Genomic DNA, 22,962 nt, shown 5'->3' on the forward strand with positions numbered 1-22,962 from the left:
ACCCCAAATCACCCCAAAAATGGGACCCCAAAAAACCCCAAATGGGACCCCAAAAAACCCCAAATCCCCCCAGAAAACCCCAAATCCCCCCAAAACCCCAAATTCCCTAAAATGGGACCCCCAAATTGGAGGGCCCTCCTCAATTAGGGAACTTTAAAAGTTCAATTTATGTTAATTTCAATTTAATTTAATTTATATTTAATTCAATTTTTATTTTATTTTATAGTATTTTTCATTTTAACTCAAATTTATTTTATTTTATATTATTTTATTTATTTTTATTTTATTTTGGTTTATTTAATTTTAATTTTATTTTTATTTTATGTTATTTCATGTAATTCTATTTCATTTTATTTTAAATTTAAAATTTTTAAATATTCATCTTACTTTATTTTATTAATTCAATTTTTATTATTTATTTTATTTCATTTTATTTTATATTTTATTTCATTTCTTATTTTATTTTATTTTATTTTCTTTATATTTTATTTTATTTTATTTTATTTTATTTTATTTTATTTTATTTTATTTTATTTTATTTCATTTCATTTCATTTCATTTCATTCCATTTTATTTCATTTCATTTCATTTCATCTCATTTTAATTCCATTTTTAATTGATTTTAATTTATTTTATTTTAATTTTTTTAAAATTCCCCTCCTTGTGTTCCCCCCAATTGGGGCTCCGAAGGGGGAGTGGTCTCAACTAGCCACGCCCCTTCCCTCATCGCCCCGCCCATTCCTCCTCACTCCACCCTCAGTCCCGCCTCCTTTCGCAACCCACCAATCAGCGCGCCGCGCCGGGGGCGCGTGTCTATGACGTCATCGGGAGGACCCGGAAGCGAGGCGAGCGCCGAGAGAGAGGGGAGGGGGCGGGGGCAAAAGCTGCGGCGCGCGCGTCACGTGACGGCGAGGGGGCGTGCGGATTGGGCGGGGCCGGCAGGTGTGGGCGGGGCCACGGCGCGCGCGGCGCTTCCGGGAAAGAAAGGTGAGGGGACACTGGTGGGGGGGGGAGGGGACACCTGGGGGGGTTGGGGACACCTGGGGGGGGGGGGCCGGGACATTGGGGGGGTGATGGGGACACGGGAGGGGACACTTGGGGGGGGTTGGGGACAGGGGGGACAGTCGGAGATCGGGGTGGCTCTTGGGGACGGGGGGGGGATCGAGGTGGCCTTGGGGACAGGGGGGACAAGGAGAGCCAGGGGTGGCCTTGGGGACAGGGGGGACCGAGGTGGCCTTGGGGACAGGGGGGACAAGGAGAGCCAGGGGTGGCCTTGGGGACAGGGGGGGACCGAGGTGGCCTCGGGGTTAAGGTGGCCTTGGGGACAAAGGTGACAATGTGGGATCGAGGTGGCCTTGGGGACAAAGGTGAGACCCAGGTGGCCTCGGGGACAAAGGTGACAATGTCCCTCTGTGTCCCCTCCCTGTCACCGTCCCCAACAGGCACCGAAATGCCCCAAAATTGGGAATTTTCACCCCGAAATTTCAGGATTTCGGATGAAAATTGGGGATTTTCCACTCCTAAATTGGGAATTTTTTTTCACCCCAAAATCTGGGAATTTCACCCCAAATTTGGGGATTTTTTTTCCCCTCCAAAATTGAAGATTTTTACTCCAAAACGGGTGATTTTGGACCAAAAATTGGGGATTTTTTGCCCCAAAATTGGGATTTTTGCCCCAAAAGGTGGGATTTTTGCCCCAGTTTGGGATTTCCACTCAAAATTTGGGATTTTTACCCCAAAAATTGGAATTTTTCCCCCAAATTTGGGAATTTTTACCTCCCAAAATTGGAATTTCCCCCCCAAGTTTGGGGACTTTGGCCCCAATTTGGGATTTTTACCCCCAAAAATTGGAATTTTCCCCCCAAATTTGGGGATTTTTGCCCAATTTTGGCCCCTTTGGCCTCGTTTGGGAATTCCGGGAATGTCGGGGGAGGGGCGCAACTTCGTTAGGGGTAATTAAACGCCTGCTCGTTATGCAAATGAGCTGTGTGGTTATGCCTCTGTATGCAAATGACCCTCTGATTATGCAAATTAATGTGGGCGAGGGTAGGAATCCGGATAAACTGGGACTGGTTAAACGGGGTTCAATTAATCCAGATCTTAATTAATCCAGTCTCATTAATTAAACGGGGTTCAGTTAATCCAGGGTTTAATTAATCCAGTCTCATTAATCAAACGGGGTTCAGTTAATCCAGGGTTTAATTAATCCAGTCTCATTAATCAAACAGGGATCAATTAATCCAGGGTTTAATTAATCCAGTCTCATTAATCAAACAGGGATCAATTAATCCAGGGTTTAATTAATCCAGTCTCATTAATCAAACGGGGTTCAGTTAATCCAGGGTTTAATTAATCCAGTCTCATTAATTAACCGGGGTTCAATTAATCCAGGGTTTAATTAATCCAGTCTCATTAATTAAACAGGGATCAGTTAATCCAGGGTTTAATTAATCCAGTCTCATTAATCAAACGGGGTTCAGTTAATCCAGGGTTTAATTAATCCAGTCTCATTAATTAAACGGGGTTCAATTAATCCAGGGTTTAATTAATCCAGTCTCATTAATCAAACGGGGTTCAATTAATCCAGGGTTTAATTAATCCAGTCTCATTAATCAAACGGGGTTCAATTAATCCAGGGTTTAATTAATCCAGTCTCATTAATCAAACGGGGTTCAGTTAATCCAGGGTTTAATTAATCCAGTCTCATTAATTAAACGGGGTTCAGTTAATCCAGGGTATAATTAATCCAGTCTCATTAATCAAACGGGGTTCAATTAATCCAGGGTTTAATTAATCCAGTCTCATTAATCAAATGGGGTTCAGTTAATCCAGGGTTTAATTAATCCTGTCTCATTAATTAAATGGTGATCAATTAATCCAGGGTTTAATTAATCCAGTCTCATTAATCAAATGGGGTTCAGTTAATCCAGGGTTTAATTAATCCAGTCTCATTAATTAAACGGGGTTCAGTTAATCCAGGGTTTAAATAATCCAGTCTCATTAATTAAACGGGGTTCAATTAATCCAGGGTTTAATTAATCCAGTCTCATTAATCAAACGGGGTTCAGTTAATCCAGGGTTTAATTAATCCAGTCTCATTAATTAAACGGGGTTCAATTAATCCAGGGTTTAATTAATCCAGTCTCATTAATCAAACAGGGATCAATTAATCCAGGGTTTAATTAATCCAGTCTAATTAATTAAACGGGGTTCAATTAATCCAGGGTTTAATTAGTCCAGTCTAATTAATTAAACGGGGTTCAGTTAATCCAGGGTTTAATTAATCCAGTCTCATTAATTAAACGGGGTTCAGTTAATCCAGGGTTTAATTAATCCAGTCTCGTTAATTAAACGGGGTTCAATTAATCCAGGGTTTAATTAATCCAGTCTCATTAATTAAACGGGGTTCAATTAATCCAGGGTTTAATTAATCCAGTCTCATTAATCAAACGGGGTTCAGTAATTCCTGGTCACTCCCGGTGTCCCCAAGGTTCCCACGGTGGCCCTGAGCAGTCCCTGATGTCCCCAAGGTTCCCACGATGTCCCCACGCAGTCCCTGGTGTCCCCAGGCCATTCTTGGTGTCCCCAAGGTTCCCACGGTGGCCCCAGGCAGTCCCTGGTGTCCCCAAGCAGTTCTCGGTGTCCCCAGGCCATTCCTGATGTCCCCAAGGTTCCCACGGTGGCCCCAGGCAGTCCCCGGTGTCCCCAAGCAGTTCTCGGTGTCCCCAGGCCATTCCTGGTGTCCCCAAGGTTCCCACGGTGGCCCCAGGTGGTTCCTGGTGTCCCCAGACCATTCCTGGTGTCCCCAGACCATTCCTGGTGTCCCCAAGGTTCCCACGGTGGCCCCAGGTGGTTCCTGGTGTCCCCAGACCATTCCTGGTGTCCCCAGACCATTCCCGGTGTCTCCAGGGGTTCCCATGGTGGCCCTGAGCAGTTCTTGGTGTCCCCAGGCCATTCCTGGTGTCCCCAAGCAGTCCCTGGTGTCCCCAAGGTTCCCATGGTGGCCCTGAGCAGTTCCGGTGTCCCCAGGGTTCCCTTGGTGTCCCCAAGCAGTTCTTGGTGTCCCCAGGGTTCCCTTGGTGTCCCCAAGCAGTCCCTGGTGTCCCCAGGGTTCCCTTGGTGTCCCCAAGCAGTTCTCGGTGTCCCCAGGGCTTCCCATCCCACAGGTGGAACCAGGGGGACACTGGGGACAGGTGGGACAGGGGACATGGGCACAGGTGGCACTGGTGGCACGGAGGACACTGGGGACAGGTGGGACAGGGGACATGGGCACAGGTGGCACCAGTGTCACCAGCGTCACCACTGACCCCGCGGTGACCCCGCGGTGACCCCGTGGTGACAGAGGTGGCCTCATTGTTTTGCAGCTCCTGCCATGGATTTGGTGACCGTCCTGGTGGCCCTGGTGGCCTTGGTGGCCCTGGTCCTGCTGGTGGTGGCCCAGCGCCTCGGGCTGCTCTACCGCCTGCGCCACAAGGTCTGGGGACACTGGGGACACTGGGGGGACATTGGGGACAGTAGGGGGACATTGGGGACATTAGGGGACATGGGGACTGGGGGATACTGGGGACATTGAGGGGACATTGGGGACACTGGGGGGACATTGGGGGCTGGGGGACATTGGGGACACTGGGGGGACATTGGGGGCTCGGGGGGAGACATTGGGGGCTGGGGGACATTGGGGACATTGAGGGGACATTGGGGACAGTAGGGGGACATTGGAGACATTAGGGGGACATGGGGACTGGGGGATATTGGGGACATTGGGGGGACATTGGGGACATTGGGGGGACATTGGGGGCTGGGGGACATTGAGGGGACAGTGGGGGGACATTGGGGACTAGGGGACATTGGGGACATTGATGGGTCAGTGGGGGGACATTGGGGGCTGGGGGACATTGGGGACATTGAGGGGACATTGGGGACATTAGGGGGACATGGGGACTGGGGGATATTGGGGACACTGGGGGGACATTTGGGACACTGGGGGGACCTTGGGGGCTGGGGGACATTGAGGGGACAGTGGGGGGACATTGGGGGCTAGGGGACATTGGGGACATTGATGGGTCAGTGGGGGAGCATTAGGGGCTGGGGGACATTGGGGACATTATGGGGACATTGGGGGCTGGGGGACACTGGGGACATTGAGGGGACATTGGGGACATTGGGGACACTGGGAGCTGGGGGACATTGGGGACATTGGGGGTGTTGGGGACATTGGGGCTGGGAGGACACTGGGGACATTTGGGGACATTGGTGGGATGGAGGACATTGAGGACAGGTGACACTGGTGGCATGGAGGACACTGAGGACAGGTGACACTGGTGGCATGGAGGACACTGAGGACAGGTGACACCGGTGGCCTGGAGGACACTGAGGACAGGTGACACCGATGGGATGGAGGACACTGCGGACAGGTGACACCGATGGGATGGAGGACACTGCGGACAGGTGACGCAGGTGGGATGGAGAGCACTGAGGACAGGTGACACTGGTGGCATGGAGGACATTGAGGACAGGTGACACCGGTGGCAATGGACGATGCTGAGGACAGGTGACACTGGTGGCATGGAGGACACTGAGGACAGGTGACACCGGTGACCTGGAGGACGCTGAGGACCGGTGACACTGGTGGGATGGAGAGCACTGAGGACAGGTGACACCAATGACCTGGAGGACACTGAGGACAGGTGACACCAATGACCTGGAGGACACTGAGGACAGGTGACACCGGTGACCTGGAGGACGCTGAGGACAGGTGACACTGGTGGGATGGAGGACACTGAGGACAGGTGACACCGGTGGCATGGAGGACACTGAGGACAGGTGACACTGGTGGGATGGAGGACACTGAGGACAGGTGACACCGGTGGGATGGAGGACGCTGAGGACAGGTGACACTGGTGGCATGGAGAGCACTGAGGACAGGTGACACCGGTGGCCTGGAGGACGCTGAGGACAGGTGACACCGGTGGCATGGAGGACGCTGAGGACAGGTGACACTGGTGGGATGTAGGACACTGAGGACAGGTGACACAGGTGGCATGGAGGATGCTGAGGACAGGTGACACCGGTGGGATGGAGGACACTGAGGACCGGTGACACAGGTGGGATGGAGAGCACTGAGGACAGGTTACACTGGTGGCATGGAGGACACTGAGGACAGGTGACACCGGTGGGATGGAGGACACTGAGGACAGGTTACACTGGTGGGATGGAGGACACTGAGGACAGGTGACACCGGTGGCATGGAGGACACTGAGGACAGGTGACACTGGTGGGATGGAGGACACTGAGGACAGGTGACACTGGTGGGATGGAGGACGCTGAGGACAGGTGACACTGGTGGGATGGAGAGCACTGAGGACAGGTGACACCGGTGACCTGGAGGACACTGAGGACAGGTGACACCGGTGACCTGGAGGACGCTGAGGACAGGTGACACTGGTGGCCTGGAGGACGCTGAGGACAGGTGACACCGGTGGGATGGAGAGCACTGAGGACAGGTGACACCGGTGGGATGGAGAGCACTGAGGACAGGTGACACCGGTGGGATGGAGAGCACTGAGGACAGGTGACACCGGTGGGATGGAGGACACTGCGGACAAGTGACACTGGTGGGATGGAGAGCACTGAGGACAGGTGACACCGGTGACCTGAAGGACGCTGAGGACAGGTGACACCGGTGACCTGAAGGACGCTGAGGACCAGTGTCCCCCCGCCCCGCGGTGTCCCCAGGTGGACGTGACGAGTCCCCGTCACGGTGGCGAGCTGGTGGCCGCGGTGCTGCGGGCGCACGGCGTGCGCTTCCTCTTCGCGCTGCCCGGGGGACACATCTCGCCCGTGCTGGTGGCCTGCGAGAAGATCGGCATCCGCGTGGTGGACACGCGCCACGAGGCCACCGCCGTCTTCGCCGCCGACGCCGTCTCGCGCGTCTCGGGTCAGCACCGCGCCGCCCTGGGGCCCTTGTCCCCGTTTGTCCCCGTTTGTCCCCGTTTGTCCCCGTTTGTCCCCAAGGGATGGAGGTGGCCCCCATGGCCAACATCTCCAGAGGGTTTTGGGGTGTCCCACCCTGGTGGATCCTGGGTGACCTGAGAGGGTTCCAAGAGTTTGGGGTGTCCAGGGTGGCATTTGTCCCCGTTTGTCCCCGTTTGTCCCCGTTTGTCCCCGTTTGTCCCTATTTCTCCCCGTTTGTCCCTGTTTGTCCCCAAGGGATGGAGGTGGCCCCCATGGCCGACATCTCCAGAGGGTTTTGGGGTGTCCCACCCTGGTGGGTCCTGGGTGACCTGAGAGGGTTCCAAGAGTTTGGGGTGTCCAGGGTGGCATTTGTCCCCATTTGTCCCCATTTGTCCCCATTTGTCCCCAAGAGATGGAGGTGGCCCCCATGGCTGACATCTCCTGAGGGTTTTGGGATGTCCCACCCTGGTTTGTCCTGGGTGACCGGAGGGGATTTGAAGGGTTTGGGGTGTCTGGGGTGGCATTTGTCCCCATTTGTCCCCATTTGTCCCCATTTGTCCCCGTTTGTCCCCGTTTGTCCCCGTTTGTCCCCAAGGGATGGAGGTGGCCCCCATGGCCGACATCTCCAGAGGGTTTTGGGGTGTCCCACCCTGAGGCCATCTGTCCATCCTGGGGCCTCCTTGGCGCCATCCTGGAGCCACCATGATGTCACCTTGGCGCCATCTTGGTGTCACCATGATGTCACCTTGGCCCCACCTTTGTGCCACCTTCGCGCCATCTTGGTTTCACCATGATGTCACCTTGGCACCACCTTGGTGCCACCTTGTTGCCACCTTGTTGTCACCTTGGCCCCACCTTTGTGCCACCTTGGTGCCACCTTGGTGCCACCTTTGTGCCATCTTGTTGCCACCTTGGTGCCACCTTGGCACCACCTTGTTGCCACCTTGTTGTCACCTTGTTGCCACCTTGTTGCCACCTTGGTGCCATCTTGGTGCCACCATGATGTCACCTTGGCACCACCTTGGCACCATCTTGGCGCCACCTTGGTGCCACCTTGGCGCCATCTTGGTGTCACCATGATGTCACCTTGGCACCACCTTGTTGCCACCATTGTGCCACCTTGTTGCCACCTTTGTGCCACCTTTGTGCCACCTTGGTTCCACCTTTGTGCCACCTTGTTGCCATCTTGGTGCCACCATGATGTCACCTTGGCACCACCTTGGTGCCACCATTGTGCCACCTTGGTGCCCCCTTGTTGCCCCCTTGTTGCCACCTTTGTGCCCCCTTGTTGCCCCCTTGTTGCCCCCTTGTTGCCCCCTTGTTGCCCCCTTGTTGCCCCCTTGGTGCCACCTTGGTGCCCCCTGTTGCCCGCGGTGTCCCCGCAGGCCGCATCGGCGTGGCGGCGGTGACGGCGGGCCCCGGTGTCACCAACGCGGTGACGGCCGTCAAGAACGCGCAGCTGGCCGAGTCCCCGCTGCTGCTGCTGGGCGGGGCCGCCGCCTCCCTGCAGAAGGTGGGCGCCGCCCCCGAATTCCCGGGGACATTCCCGAATTCCCGGGGACATTCCTGAAGGCCCGGGGACATTCCCGAATTCCCGGGGACATTCCCAAATTCCCAGGGACATTCCCGAATTCCCGGGGACATTCCCGAATGCCCGGGGACATTCCCAAATTCCCGGGGACATTCCCCATTCCCGGGGACATTCCCAATGCCCGGGGACATTCCCGAATTCCTGGGGACATTCCCGAATTCCCGGGGACATTCCCGAATTCCCGGGGACATTCCCATTTCCCAGGGACATTCCCCAATTCCTGGGGACATTCCCAATGCCCAGGGACATTCCCAATTCCCGGGGACATTCCCAAATTCCTGGGGACATTCCCCATTCCCTTTCCCATTCCCCAATTCCCTTTCCCATTCCCCAATTCCCTTTCCCATTCCTGAATTCCCGGTGCCAATCTTGAATTCCCGGTGCCATTCCCCAAATTCCCTTTCCCATTCCCACATTCCCGGTGCCATTCCCAAATTCCTGGTGCTGTTCCCGAATTCCCGGTGCCATTCCCAAATTCCCTTTCCCATTCCAAATTCCCTTTCCCATTCCCGAATTCCCGGTGCCATTCCCAAATTCCCTTTCCCATTCCCAAATTCCCTTTCCCATTCCCAAATTCCCTTTCCCATTCCCGAATTTTGGATGCCCATTCCTAAATTCCCGAAACCCGTTTTGGAATTCCCAAATTCCCTTTGCCACTCCCAAATTTTCGATGCCCATTCCCAAATTCCCGGTGCCATTCCCGAATTTCTGGTGCCCATTCCCAAATTCCCAGTGCCATTCCCGAATTTCTGGTGCCCATTCCCAAATTCCCTTTCCCATTCTCAAATTCCTGATGCCATTCCCGAATTTCTGGTGCCCATTCCTGAATTTTCAATGCCCATTCCCAAATTCCTGATGCCATCCCCAAATTCCTTCTAGCATTCCCGAATTCCCAAATTCCGGAATTCCCAAATCCCCTTTGCCCATTCCCAAACTTTCGATGCCATTCCCAAATTCCCTTTTCCATTCCCAAATCCCCGACGCCATTCCCAGATTCCCAGATTCTGCAATTCCCTCGTTCCAGGGCTGCTGTTCCCAAATTCCTCCTGCCAGTCCCAAATTCCCAATCCCATTCCCGAATTTTTGATGCCATTCCCCAATTTCCCGTGCCATTCCCAAATTTCCTTGCCTGTTCCCAAATTCCCAAATTCCCGAATTCCTGCTGCCGTTCCCAAATTCCAGAATTCCCATTCCCAAATTCCCAAATCCCCTCATTCCCAAATTCCCTCCTTCCCTGGTTCCAGGGCCCTGGGGCTCTCCAGGACATCCCGCAGATTCTGCTGTTCCCAGATTCCCAAATTCTCTTTGCCATCCCCAAATCCCCAAATCCCTGAATTCCCAAATCCCTGAATCCCCAAATTCCCAAATCCCAGAATTCCTGAATTCCCAAATCCCCTGGTTCCAGGGCCGCGGGGCTCTCCAGGACATCCCGCAGATTCTGCTGTTCCCAAATCCCCAAATCCCCAGATCCCCAAATCCCTGAATCCCCAAGTTCCTGAATCCCCAAATTCCCCCATCCCTGAATTCCCAAATCCCCAAATTCCTGAATCCCCGAATTCCCAAATCCCCGAATCCCCAAATCCCGGAATTCCCCAATCCCGGTGTCATTCCCGGCATTCCAGGGCCGCGGGGCTCTCCAGGACATCCCGCAGGTGCCGCTGTTCCCAAATCCCATTTGCCATTCCCCAATTCCCAATTCCCTGAATCCCCAAATCCCTGAATTCCCAAATCCCTGAATCCCCAAATCCCTGAATCCCCAAATCCCTGAATCCCCAAATTCCCCAATCCCCGAATTCCCAAATCCCCAAATTCCCCAATCCCGGTGTCAATCCCGGCGTTCCAGGGCCGCGGGGCTCTCCAGGACATCCCGCAGGTGCCGCTGTTCCCAAATCCCATTTGCCATTCCCCAATTCCCAATTCCCTGAATCCCCAAATCCCTGAATTCCCAAATCCCTGAATCCCCAAATCCCTGAATCCCCAAATCCCTGAATCCCCAAATTCCCCAATCCCCGAATTCCCAAATCCCCAAATTCCCCAATCCCGGTGTCAATCCCGGCGTTCCAGGGCCGCGGGGCTCTCCAGGACATCCCGCAGGTGCCGCTGTTCCCAAATCCCATTTGCCATTCCCAAATCCCCAAATCCCCAAATCCCCGAATCCCCGAATCCCCAAATTCCCCAATCCCCAAATTCCCCAATCCCCAAATTCTCTAATCCCTGAATCCCCAAATCCCTGAATCCCTGAATTCCCAAATCCCTGAATCCCCAAATCCCGGAATTCCCGAATTCCCCATTCCCGGTGCCGTTCCAGGGCCGCGGGGCTCTCCAGGACATCCCGCAGGTGCCGCTGTTCCCAAATCCCGTTTGCCATTCCCCAATCCCCAAATCCCCAAATTCCCCAATCCCTGTATTCCCAAATCCCTGAATCCCCAAATCCCGGAATTCCCGAATTCCCAAATCCCCTGGTTCCAGGGCCGCGGGGCTCTCCAGGACATCCCGCAGGTGCCGCTGTTCCCAAATCCCATTTGCCATTCCCCAATCCCCGAATCCCCAAATTCCCCAATCCCAGAATCCCCAAATCCCTGAATTCCCTGAATTCCCAAATCCCCGAATTCCCCAATCCCGGTGTCATTCCCGGCGTTCCAGGGCCGCGGGGCTCTCCAGGACATCCCGCAGGTGCCGCTGTTCCCAAATCCCATTTGCCATTCCCCAATCCCCGAATCCCCAAATCCCCGAATCCCCAAATCCCTGAATCCCGGAATTCCCCAATCCCCGAATCCCCAAATTCCTGAATCCCCGAATCCCCAAATTCCCCAATCCCCAAATTCCCCAATCCCCAAATTCCCCAATCCCCAAATTCCCCCATCCCTGAATTCCCAAATCCCCGAATTCCTGAATCCCCGAATTCCCGAATTCCCCAATCCCGGTGTCATTCCCGGCGTTCCAGGGCCGCGGGGCTCTCCAGGACATCCCGCAGGTGCCGCTGTTCCCAAATCCCATTTGCCATTCCCCAATTCCCCGAATCCCCAAATCCCCAAATCCCCAAATCCCGGAATTCCCGAATTCCCAAATCCCCTGGTTCCAGGGCCGCGGGGCTCTCCAGGACATCCCGCAGGTGCCGCTGTTCCCAAATCCCCAAATCCCCAAATCCCCGAATCCCCAAGTCCCCGAATCCCCAAATTCCCCAATCCCCAAATTCCCCCATCCCTGAATCCCCAAATCCCCGAATTCCCAAATCCCCGAATTCCCAAATCCCCAAATCCCGGAATTCCCCAATCCCGGTGTCATTCCCGGTGCCGTTCCAGGGCCGCGGGGCTCTCCAGGACATCCCGCAAGTGCCGCTGTTCCCAAATCCCATTTGCCATTCCCAAATCCCCAAATCCCTGAATCCCCAAATTCCCAAATCCCTGAATCCCCAAATTCCCAAATCCCAGAATTCCCGAATTCCCAAATCCCCTGGTTCCAGGGCCGCGGGGCTCTCCAGGACATCCCGCAGATTCTGCTGTTCCCAAATCCCCAAATCCCCAGATCCCCAAATCCCTGAATTCCCAAATCCCTGAATCCCCAAATCCCTGAATCCCCAAATTCCCCCATCCCTGAATTCCCCAATCCCTGAATCCCCAAATTCCTGAATCCCCGAATTCCCAAATCCCCGAATCCCCAAATCCCGGAATTCCCGAATTCCCAAATCCCCTGGTTCCAGGGCCGCGGGGCTCTCCAGGACATCCCGCAGGTGCCGCTGTTCCCAAATCCCATTTGCCATTCCCCAATTCCCCAATCCCCGAATCCCCAAATCCTTGAATTCCCGAATCCCCAAATCCCCGAATTCCCAAATTCCCCAATCCCCAAATTCCCCCATCCCCGAATCCCTGAATCCCCGAATCCCCAAATCCCGGAATTCCCGAATTCCCAAATCCCCTGGTTCCAGGGCCGCGGGGCTCTCCAGGACATCCCGCAGGTGCCGCTGTTCCCAAATCCCATTTGCCATTCCCCAATTCCCAATTCCCTGAATTCCCAAATCCCTGAATCCCCAAATCCCTGAATTCCCAAATCCCTGAATCCCCAAATCCCGGAATTCCCGAATTCCGCAATCCCGGTGTCATTCCCGGCGTTCCAGGGCCGCGGGGCTCTCCAGGACATCCCGCAGGTGCCGCTGTTCCGCACGCTCTGCAAGGCCGCGCTCTCCGTCCGCGCCGTGCGCGACATCGTCCCCACCCTGCGCCGCGCCATCGCCACCGCCATGGAGGGGACCCCCGGTGAGCACCGCCCGGAATTCCCAGAATTCCCGGAATTCCCAAAATTCCAGCAGGGTGGGGGTTTGGGATGGCAGGAATCACAAAATGGATCCCAGAATTGGGAATTCCCGTCCCCACCCTGCGCCGCGCCATCGCCACCGCCATGGAGGGGACCCCCGGTGAGCACCGCCCAGAATTCCCGGAATTCCCGGAATTCCCAAAATCCCAGCGGGGTGGGGGTTTGGGATGGCAGGAATCACAAAATGGATCCCAGAATTGGGAATTCCCGTCCCCACCCTGCGCCGCGCCATCGCCACCGCCATGGAGGGGACGCCCGGTGAGCACAGCCCGGAATTCCCAAAATTCCCAAAATTCCCAAAATTCCCCTGGCTTGGAATCCCAGAATTTCCTTGGGATTGGGAATTCCCGTCCCCACCCTGCGCTGTGCCAGCGCCGCCGCCATGGAGGGGACGCCCCCGGTGAGGAGAGCCCGGAATTCCCAAAATTCCCCAAATTCCCAAAATTCCCAGAATCCCCCAAATTCCCAAAATTCCCCTGGCTTGGAATCCCAGAATTTCCTTGGGATTGGGAATTCCCGTCCCCACCCTGCGCCGCGCCAGCGCCGCCGCCATGGAGGGGACGCCCCCGGTGAGGAGAGCCCGGAATTCCCGAAATTCCCCCGGGTCAGAATCCCAAAATTTCCTGGGATTGGGATCCCGAAATCGGCCCCGGGATGGGAATGGGGATGGGAGGAATCCCAGAATTTCCTTGGGATTGGGAATTCCCATTCCCACCCTGCGCCGCGCCAGCGCCATGGAGGTGAGGAGCCCAAAATCCCCCAAATTCCCCAAATTCCCAAAATTCCCAAAATTCCCATGGGTCGGAATCCCAAAATTCCCATGGGTCGGAATCCCAGAATTTCCTGGGATTGGGATCCCAAAATTGGCCCCAAAATGGGAATTGGGGTGGGAGGAATCCCAGAATTCCCCTGGGATTGGAATCCCAAAATTCCCAAAATCTCCTGGGGTTGGAATCCCAAAATTCCCATGGAGAGGAGTTTTGGGGTGGGAGGAATCCCAGAATTCCCCTGGGATTGGAATCCCAAAATTCCCAAAATCTCCTGGGATTGGAATCCCAAAATTCCCATGGAGAGGAGTTTTGGGGTGGGAGGAATCCCAAAATTCCCCTTGCTTGGAATCCTGAAATTCCCAAAATTCCCTGGGCTTGGGATCCCAAATCAGCCCCGGGAATTTGGGATGGGATTCCCAGATTTTTTGGGGTCCTGCTGTGGGATTTGGGGTCTCCATCCCCTTGAAGGGATTTTGGGGTGACCCTGATGGATTTTGGGGACTTTGGGGGGTTTTTTTGGTCTATTTGGGGTTTTTTGGGGTCCTGCTGTGGGATTTGGGGTCTCAATCCCCCCTGAAGGGATTTTGGGGTGACCCTGATGGATTTGGGTTTTTTCTGGGGGGTTTATTTTGGGGCTTTTTTGGGGTCCTGCTGTGGGATTTGGGGTCTCCAACCCTTGAAGGGATTTTGGGGTGTCCCTGATGGATTTGGGGGTTTTTTGGGTTTTTTTGGGTTTTTTTTGGTCTATTTTGGGTTTTTTGGGGTCCTGCACTGGGATTTGGGGTCTCAACCCCCCCTGAAGGGATTTTGGGGTGACCCTGATGGATTTGGGTTTTTTTTTGGGGTTTATTTTGGGGTTTTTTGGGGTTTTTTGGGGTCCTGCTGTGGGATTTGGGGTCTCAACTCCCCAAAGAGATTTTGGGGTGTCCCTGATGGATTTGGGGTTTTTTTGGGGGGTTTTTTTGGGGTTTTTTTTGGTCTATTTTGGTTTTTTTGGGGTCCTGCTGTGGGATTTGGGGTCTCCAACCCCCCCGAAGGGATTTTGGGGTGCCCCTGATGGATTTGGGGTTTTTTTTGGGGGTTTATTTTGGGGCTCTTTTGGTTTTTTGGGGTCCTGCTGTGGGATTTGGGGTCTCAACCCCCACGAAGGGATTTTGGGGTGACCCTGATGGATTTGGGGTTTTTTTAGGGTTTTTTTGGTCTATTTTGGGGTTATTTGGGGTCCTGCTGTGGGATTTGGGGTCTCCAACCCCCGAAGGGATTTTGGGGTGACCCTGATGGATTTGGGGGTTTTTTGGGGGGTTTATTTTCGGGTTTTTTTGGGGTTTTTTGGGGTCCTGCTGTGGGATTTGGGGTCTCTATCCCCTGAAGGGATTTTGGGGTGTCCCTGATGGATTTGGGGTTTTTTGGGGGTTTTTTTTGGTCTATTTTGGTTTTTTTGGGGTCCTGCTGTGGGATTTGGGGTCTCCAACCCCCCCGAAGGGATTTTGGGGTGACCCTGATGGATTTGGGGGACTTTGGAGGGTTTTTTTGGTCTATTTGGGGTTTTTTGGGGTCCTGCTGTGGGATTTGGGGTCTCCATCCCCCGAAGGGATTTTGGGGTGTCCCTGACGGATTTGGGGTTTTTTTGGGGTTTTTTTTGGGTTTTTTTTGGTCTATTGTGGGATTTTTTGGGGTCCTGCTGTGGGATTTGGGGTCTCAACCCCCTGAAGGGATTTTGGGGTGACCCTGATGGATTTGGGGTTTTTTTGGGGGTTTATTTTGGGTTTTTTTGGGGTGGTGCTGTGGGATTTGGGGTCTCAAACCCCCGAAGAGATTTTGGGGTGACCCTGATGGATTTGGGGGTTTTTTGGGGGGTTTCTTTTCGGTTTTTTTTGGGGTTTTTTGGGGTCCTGCTGTGGGATTTGGGGTCTCAAACCCCCGAAGGGATTTTGGGGTGCCCCTGATGGATTTGGGGTTTTTTGGGGGGTTTTTTTGGGTTTTTTTTGGTCTATTTTGGTTTTTTGGGGTCCTGCTGTGGGATTTGGGGTCTCAAACCCCCGAAGGGATTTTGGGGTGACCCTGATGGATTTGGGGTTTTTTGGGGGTTTATTTTGGGTTCTATTTTGGTTTATTTTGGGTTTTTTTGGGGCTCTTTTGGTTTTTTGGGGTCCTTCTGTGGGATTTGGGGTCTCCAACCCCTGAGGGGGTTTTGGGGAGTCCCTGACGGATTTTGGGGTTTTTGGGGTGCCCCCAGGCCCCGTGTTCGTGGAGCTGCCCATCGATGTCCTCTACCCCTTCCACGTGGTCCAGAAGGAGCTCGTGGGCTCCAAAACCCCCCGGGGGCTGCGGGGGAAACTCGTCCAGTGGTGAGAAAAAAAACCCCAAAACCACCCCAAAATAACCCCAAAATAACCCCAAAATAACCTCAAATCCCCCCCAAAAACCACCCCAAAAACCACCCCAAAACCACCCCAAATCCCCCCAAAAACCTCCCCAAAATAACCCCAAAAACCACCCCAAAATCCTCCTCAAAAACGCCCCAAATCCCCCCCAAAACCTCCCCAAAATAACCCCAAATCCCCCCAAAAATAACCTCAAATCTCCCCCAAAACCTCCCCAAAAAACCCCCAAAAACCACCCTAAAAACCTCCCCAAAATAACCCCAAATCCCCCCCAAAACCTCCCCAAAATCCCCCCCAAAATAACCCCAAATCCCCCCCAAAAACCACCCCAAAATAACCCCAAATCCCCCCAAATCCTCCCCAAAATAACCCCAAATCCCCCCCAAAAACCACCCCAAAATAACCCCAAATCCCCCCAAATCCTCCCCAAAATAACCCCAAATCCCCCCAAAACCACCCCAAAAAACATCCCAAAATCACCCTAAAATAACCCCAAATCCCCCCAAAAATACCCCCAAAATAACCCCAAAAACCTCCCCAAAAACCTCCCCAAAATAACCCCAAAACACCCCAAAATAACCCAAAAATAACCCCAAAAACCACCCCAAAATAACCCCAAAAACCACCCCAAAACTGCCCCAAAACCACCCAAAAATCCCCCAAAACCACCCCAAAATAACCCCAAATCCCCTCCAAAACCTCCCCAAAATAACCCCAAAATAACCTCAAAACCACCCCAAAATAACCCCAAATCCCCCCCAAAATCCTCCCCAAAATAACCCCAAAAACCACCCCAAAATAACCCCAAAAACCACCCAAAATCCTCCCCAAAATAACCCCAAACCACCCCAAAATAACCCCAAATCCCCCCCAAAATCCTCCCCAAAATAACCCCCAAAACCTCCCCAAAATAACCCCAAAATAACCCCCAAAAAACCCCAAAATAACCCCAAAACCTCCTCAAAATAACCCCAAATCCCCCCCAAAATAACCCCAAAATAACCCCAAAAAAAACTCCAAAATAACCCCAAAACCTCCTCAAAATAACCCCAAATCCCCCCCAAAAACCTCCCCAAAATAACCCCAAAAACCACCCCAACATCCTCCCCAAAATAACCCCAAATCCCCCCCCAAATCACCCCAAAATAACCCCAAATCCCCCAAAACCACCCCAAAATAACCCCAAAATAACCCCAAATCCCCCCAAAACCTCCCCAAAATAACCCCAAAATAACCCCAAAACCACCCCAAATAACCCCAAATCCCCCCCAAAATCCTCCCCAAAATAACCCCAAAAACCACCCCAAAATCCTTCCCAAAATAACCCCAAATCCCCCCAAAAATACCCCCAAAATAACCCCCAAACCACCCCAAATCCCCCCAAAAAACCACCCCAAAAACCTCCCCAAAATAACCCCCAGAACCACCCCAAAAACCTCCACAAAATAACCCCAAAAAGCACCCCAAAATCCTCCCCAAAATAACCCCAAAAATCCCCCCAAAACCACCCCAAAACCACCCCAAAACCCACCCCAAAATAACCCCAAATCCCACCCCAAAAATACCCCAAAATAACCCCAAAAACCACCCCAAAACCACCCCAAAACTGCCCCAAAACCACCCAAAAATAACCCAAAAAACAACCCCAAAAATTCCCAAAATAACCCCAAAAACCACCCCAAAATCCTCCCCAAAATAACCCCAAATCCCCCCCAAAATCACCCCAAAATAACCCCAAATCCCCCCCAAAATCACCCCAAAATAACCCCAAATCCCCCCCAAAACCTCCCCAAAATAACCCCAAAACCCACCCCAAAACTGCCCCAAAACAAACCCAAAAATAACCCAAAACACCCACCCCAAAATAACCCCCAAAAATTTCCCAAAATAACCCCCAAAATACCCCAAAACCCACCCTAAAACCAACCCAAAACAGCTCCAAAAATAACCCAAAAATCCACCTCACAACCACCCCAAAATAACCCCAAATCCATCCCAAAACCACCCCAAAATAACCCCAAAAAACATCCCAAAATCACCCCAAAATAACCCCAAAATAACCCCAAATCCCCCCAAAACCACCCCAAAATAACCCCAAAAACCACCCAAAATCCTCCTCAAAATAACCCCAAATCCCCCCAAAACCACCCCAAAAAACATCCCAAAATCACCCCAAAATAACCCCAAATCCCCCCCAAAACCACCCCAAAATAACCCCAAAAAATACCCCAAAAACCTCCCCAAAATAACCCCAAATCCCCCCCCAAAACCACCCCAAAATAACCCCAAAAATCCCCCAAAACCCACCCTAAAACCAACCCAAAACAGCTCCAAAAATAACCCAAAAATCCACCTCACAACCACCCCAAAATAACCCCAAATCCATCCCAAAACCACCCCAAAATAACCCCAAAAAACATCCCAAAATCACCCCAAAATAACCCCAAAATAACCCCAAATCCCCCCAAAACCACCCCAAAATAACCCCAAAAACCACCCAAAATCCTCCTCAAAGTAACCCCAAATCCCCCCCAAAAACCACCCCAAAACCTCCCCAAAATGACCCCAAATCCCCCCAAAACCACCCCAAAATAATCCCAAAAACCACCCCAAAACCACCCCAAAACTGCCCCAAAACCACCCCAAAAATAACCCCAAAAACCCACCCCAAAATAACCCCCAAATATTTCCCAAAATAACCACAAAAATACCCCAAATCCCACCCCAAAAATACCCCAAAATAACCCCAAAAACCACCCCAAAACTGCCCCAAAACCACCCAAAAATAACCCAAAAAACCCAAAAATAACCCCAAAAATTTCCCAAAATAACCCCAAAAATCCCCCAAAACCCACCCAAAATACCTCAAAATAACCCCAAATCCCACCCTTAAAATACCCCAAAACCCACCCCAAAATAACTCCAAAAATCCCCCCAAAAAAGCCCCAAAACCCCCCAAAAACTGAACCCAAAAAAGCCCCCAAATCCCCCAGAACCCCATAAAACCCCCACAAAAAACCCCAAAATCAAACAAAAAACCCCCCAAAAGCCACAAAAACCCCAAAACCCCCCAAAAAATCCCCAAATCCCCCAAAATTCTCCAAAAAACCCCAAAAAGCCCCAAAAACCCCCAAAATGCAACCTAAAAAACCCCAGCAAAGCCCCAAAATTCCCCCAGAACCCCAGAAAACCCAGAAAAACCCCAAAAAAACCCCAAAAAATCAAACAAAAAAACCCCAAAACGCCACAAAAAACCCCAAACCCCAAAACCCCCAAAAAATCCCAAAATCCCTCCAAAAAAGTCTCAAAATTCCCCAAAAAAGCCCCGAAAATCCAAGATCTGCCAAAAAGCCCCCCAAAAAAGCCCCAAAAAGCCCCAAAATTCCCCAAAAAATTCCCCAAAATTCCCCAAAAGCCCCAAAACTCCCCAAAAAGCCCCAAAAACTCCCCCAAAAAATCCCAAAATCCCCCAAAATTCCCCAAAAAAGCCCCAAAAAGCCTCGAAAAACCCAAAAAAAGCCCCAAAATTCCCAAAAATTCCCCCAAAAAAGCCCCAAAATTCCCAAAAATTCCCCAAAAAAAGCCCCATAAATTCCCCAAAAAAGCCCCCAAAAATCCCAAAATCCCCCAAAATTCCCCAAGAAGGCCCCGAAAAACTCAAAAAATGCCCCCCAAAAAGCCCCAAAAATGCCCAAAAAAAGCCCCAAAAACCCCCAAAAAAGCCCCCCAAAACCCCAAAAAAGCCCCAAAAACTCCCAAAAAAGCCTCAAAAAACCCCCAAACCCCAAAAAAGCCCCAAAATTCCCCCCAAAACCCCAAAATTCCCCCCAAAACCCCACAAAATCCCCATAAAAAACCCCAAAAATTGAACCAGAAAAAGCCCCAAAATTCCCCCAGAAAACCCCAGAAAAACCCCAAAAAACCCCAAAAATCAAACAAAAAAAAACCCCAAAATGCCACAAAAAACCCCAAACCCCAAAAACCCCCAAAATCCCAAAAGCCTCCAAAAAGCCTCAAAAATTCCCAAAAAAGCCCCCAAAAATTTCCCAAAAATCCCCAAAAATCCCCAAAATTGCCCCTAAAAGCCCCAAAAAAGTCCCCAAAAGCCCCAAAAATCCCAAACCCCCCCAAAAAGCCCCAAAAAAGCCCCAAAATTCCCCCAAATTCCCCAAAAAGCCCCAAAAAGCCCCAAAAAGTTTCTAAAGGCTCCCAAAAAGCCTCAAAATTCCCCAAAAAAGCCCCAAAATTCCCCAAAAAAAGCCCCCAAAATTCCAAAATCCCCAAAATTCCCCAAAAAGCCCTGAAAAACTCAAAAAAAAAACCCCAAAAAAGCCCCCCAAAATCGAAAAAAACCTCAAAAAAGCCCCAAACTTCCCCAAAATCCCCAGAAAAGCCCCCAAAAGCCCCAAAAATCCCCCCAAAAGCCCTAAAAAAGCCCCAAAAACCCCCCAAACCCCCCAAAAGCCCTGAAAAACTCAAAAAAGCCCCCAAAAAAGCCCCAAAATTCCCCCCAAAAAACCCCAAAAATCCCCCCAAAATCCCAAAAATTTCAAAAAAGCCCCAAAAAATCCCCAAATCCCCAAAATTCCCCAAAAAAGCCCCAAAAAACTCAAAGAAAGTCCCCAAAAGCCCCAAAAATCCCTTCAAAAGCCCCAAAAAAGCCCCAAAAACCCAAAAAAATCCCAAAATCCCCTGAAAACCCCAAAAAAAGCCCCAAAAAAGCCCCAAAAAGCCCCTAAAAGCTTCTAAAGGCCCCAAAAAAAGCCTCAAAATTCCCCAAAAAAGCCCCAAAATTCCCAAAAATTCCAAAAAAAAGCCCCCAAAATTCCAAAATCCCCCAAATTCCCCAAAAAGCCGTGTAAAACTCCAAAAATCCCCCAAAAAGCCCCTAAAAACCCCAAAAATTCCCCAAAAAAGCCCCAAAAAATCCCAAAATCCCCCAAAATTCCCCAAAAAAGCCCCGAAAAACTCAAAAAATGCCCCCCAAAAACCCCAAAAAAAGCCCCAAAAAACCCCAAACCCCAAAAAGCCCCAAAATTCCCCCCAAAACCCCAAAATTCCCCCCAAAACCCCACAAAATCCCCATAAAAAACCCCAAAAATTGAACCAGAAAAAGCCACAAAATTCCCCCAGAAAACCCCCAGAAAAACCCCAAAAAAACCCAAAAATCAAACAAAAAAATCCCCCAAAACGCCACAAAAAACCCCAAACCCCAAAAACCCCCAAAATCCCAAAAGCCCCCAAAAAGCCTCAAAAATTCCCAAAAAAGCCCCAAAAAAGTCCCCAAAAATCCCCAAAAATCCCCAAAAGTCCCCAAAAAGCCCCAAAAAGCCAAAAAAAAAACCCCAAAAAGTTTCTAAAGGCCCCAAAAAAGCCTCAAAATTCCCAAAAATTCCCCAAAAAAGCCCCCAAAATTCCAAAACCCCCAAAATTCCCCATAAAGCCCTGCAAAACTCAAGAAAGCCCCAAAATTCCCCAAAAAAAATCCCCAAAAATCCCCCAAAAATCCCAAAAATTTCAAAAAAGCCCCAAAAAATCCCCAAATCCCCAAAATTCCCAAAAAAGCCCCGAAAAACTCAAAGAAAGCCCCCAAAAAAGCCCCAAAAATCGAAATAAAGCCTCAAAAAAGACCCAAAATTCCCCAAAATCTCCTAAAAAGCCCCCAAAAGCCCCAAAAATCCCCCCAAAAGCCCCAAAAAAGCCCCAAAAAACCCCAAACCCCAAAACCCCCCAAAATCCCAAAATCCCCCAAAAGCCTCAAAATTTCCCCAAAAAAGCCCCAAAAAAGCCCTGAAAAAGGCCCCAAAAATTTCCAAAAAATCCCCAAAATTGCCCCTAAAAGCCCCAAAACTCCCCCAAAAAATCCCAAAATCCCCCAAAATTCCCCAAAAAAGCTCCAAAAAGCCTTGAAAAACCCAAAAAAGACCCAAAATTCTCCAAAAAAGCCCCAAAATTCCCAAAAATTCCCCAAAAAAGCCCCCAAAATTCCAAAATCCCCAAAATTCCCCAAAAAAGCCCTGAAAAACTCAAAAAAGCCCCCAAGAAAGCCCCAAAATTCCCCAAAAAAAATCCCCAAAAATCCCCCAAAAATCCCAAAAATTTCAAAAAAGCCCCAAAAAAATCCCCAAATCCCCAAAATTCCACAAAAAAGCCCCGAAAAACTCAAAGAAAGCCCCCAAAAAAGCCCCAAAAATCAAAAAAAAGCCTCAAAAAAAAGCCCTAAAAATCCCAAAAAAGCCCCCAAAAAATCCCCAAAAATTCCCCAAAATTCCCCCAAAACCCCACAAAATCCCCATAAAAAACCCCAAAAATAGAACCAGAAAAAGCCCCAAAATTCCCCCAGAAAACCCCAGAAAAACCCCAAAAAACCCCAAAAATCAAAAAATACCCCCAAAATGCCACAAAAAACCCCAAACCCCAAAAACCCCCAAAATCCCAAAAGCCCCCAAAAAGCCTCAAAAATTCCCCAAAAAAGCCCCCAAAATTCCCCAAAAAAATCCCTAAAAATCCCCAAAAATCCCAAAAATTTCAAAAAAGCCCCAAAAAATCCCCAAAATTCCCCAAAAAAGCCCCGAAAAACTCAAAAAAAAGCCCCCAAAAAAGCCCCAAAAATCAAAAAAAAGCCTCAAAAAAAGCCCCAAAAATCCCAAAAAAGCCTCAAAAAATCCCCAAAATTCCCCAAAACCCCAAAAATCCCCAAAACCCCCAAAATCCCCCCAAAATGCCCCAATCTCCCCTGGTTTCAGGTACCTGGGCAATTACCTGAGCGATCTGTTCGCGGGCGCCTGGGAGCCGCGGGAGCTGAACCCGCTGGGGCTGAGCGTGCCCAGGGCCAGCCCCGGGGAGGTGAGAGCCCAAAACCCCAAAAAAAAACCCCAAACAAACCCCAAAAATCCTAAAATGGGGAAAAAAAACAAAAATGGGGAAAAACCCCAGTGAAGTTTGGGGGGAA

General features: G+C 50.9%; 1 protein-coding gene across 2 annotated transcripts in view; it reads left to right on the forward strand.

Annotated features, from left to right (window-relative positions):
- Window positions 1-800: 800 nt before the first annotated feature.
- The window catches only part of ILVBL (ilvB acetolactate synthase like), a 44,876-nt gene continuing 22,714 nt past the window's right edge, over window positions 801-22,962 (forward strand). For both annotated transcript variants that reach the window (XM_059872188.1, XM_059872189.1), the window contains exons 1-7: window positions 801-987; window positions 4,365-4,474; window positions 6,736-6,937; window positions 8,340-8,467; window positions 12,660-12,798; window positions 15,863-15,974; window positions 22,757-22,856. In XM_059872188.1, the coding sequence (XP_059728171.1) occupies window positions 816-987; window positions 4,365-4,474; window positions 6,736-6,937; window positions 8,340-8,467; window positions 12,660-12,798; window positions 15,863-15,974; window positions 22,757-22,856 (963 nt within the window). In that variant the 5' untranslated portion in view covers window positions 801-815. The remainder of the gene's footprint in view (window positions 988-4,364; window positions 4,475-6,735; window positions 6,938-8,339; window positions 8,468-12,659; window positions 12,799-15,862; window positions 15,975-22,756; window positions 22,857-22,962) is intronic.

This window comes from Haemorhous mexicanus, chromosome 34 (assembly GCF_027477595.1).
Source record: "Haemorhous mexicanus isolate bHaeMex1 chromosome 34, bHaeMex1.pri, whole genome shotgun sequence".
Lineage (NCBI taxonomy): Eukaryota > Metazoa > Chordata > Aves > Passeriformes > Fringillidae > Haemorhous > Haemorhous mexicanus.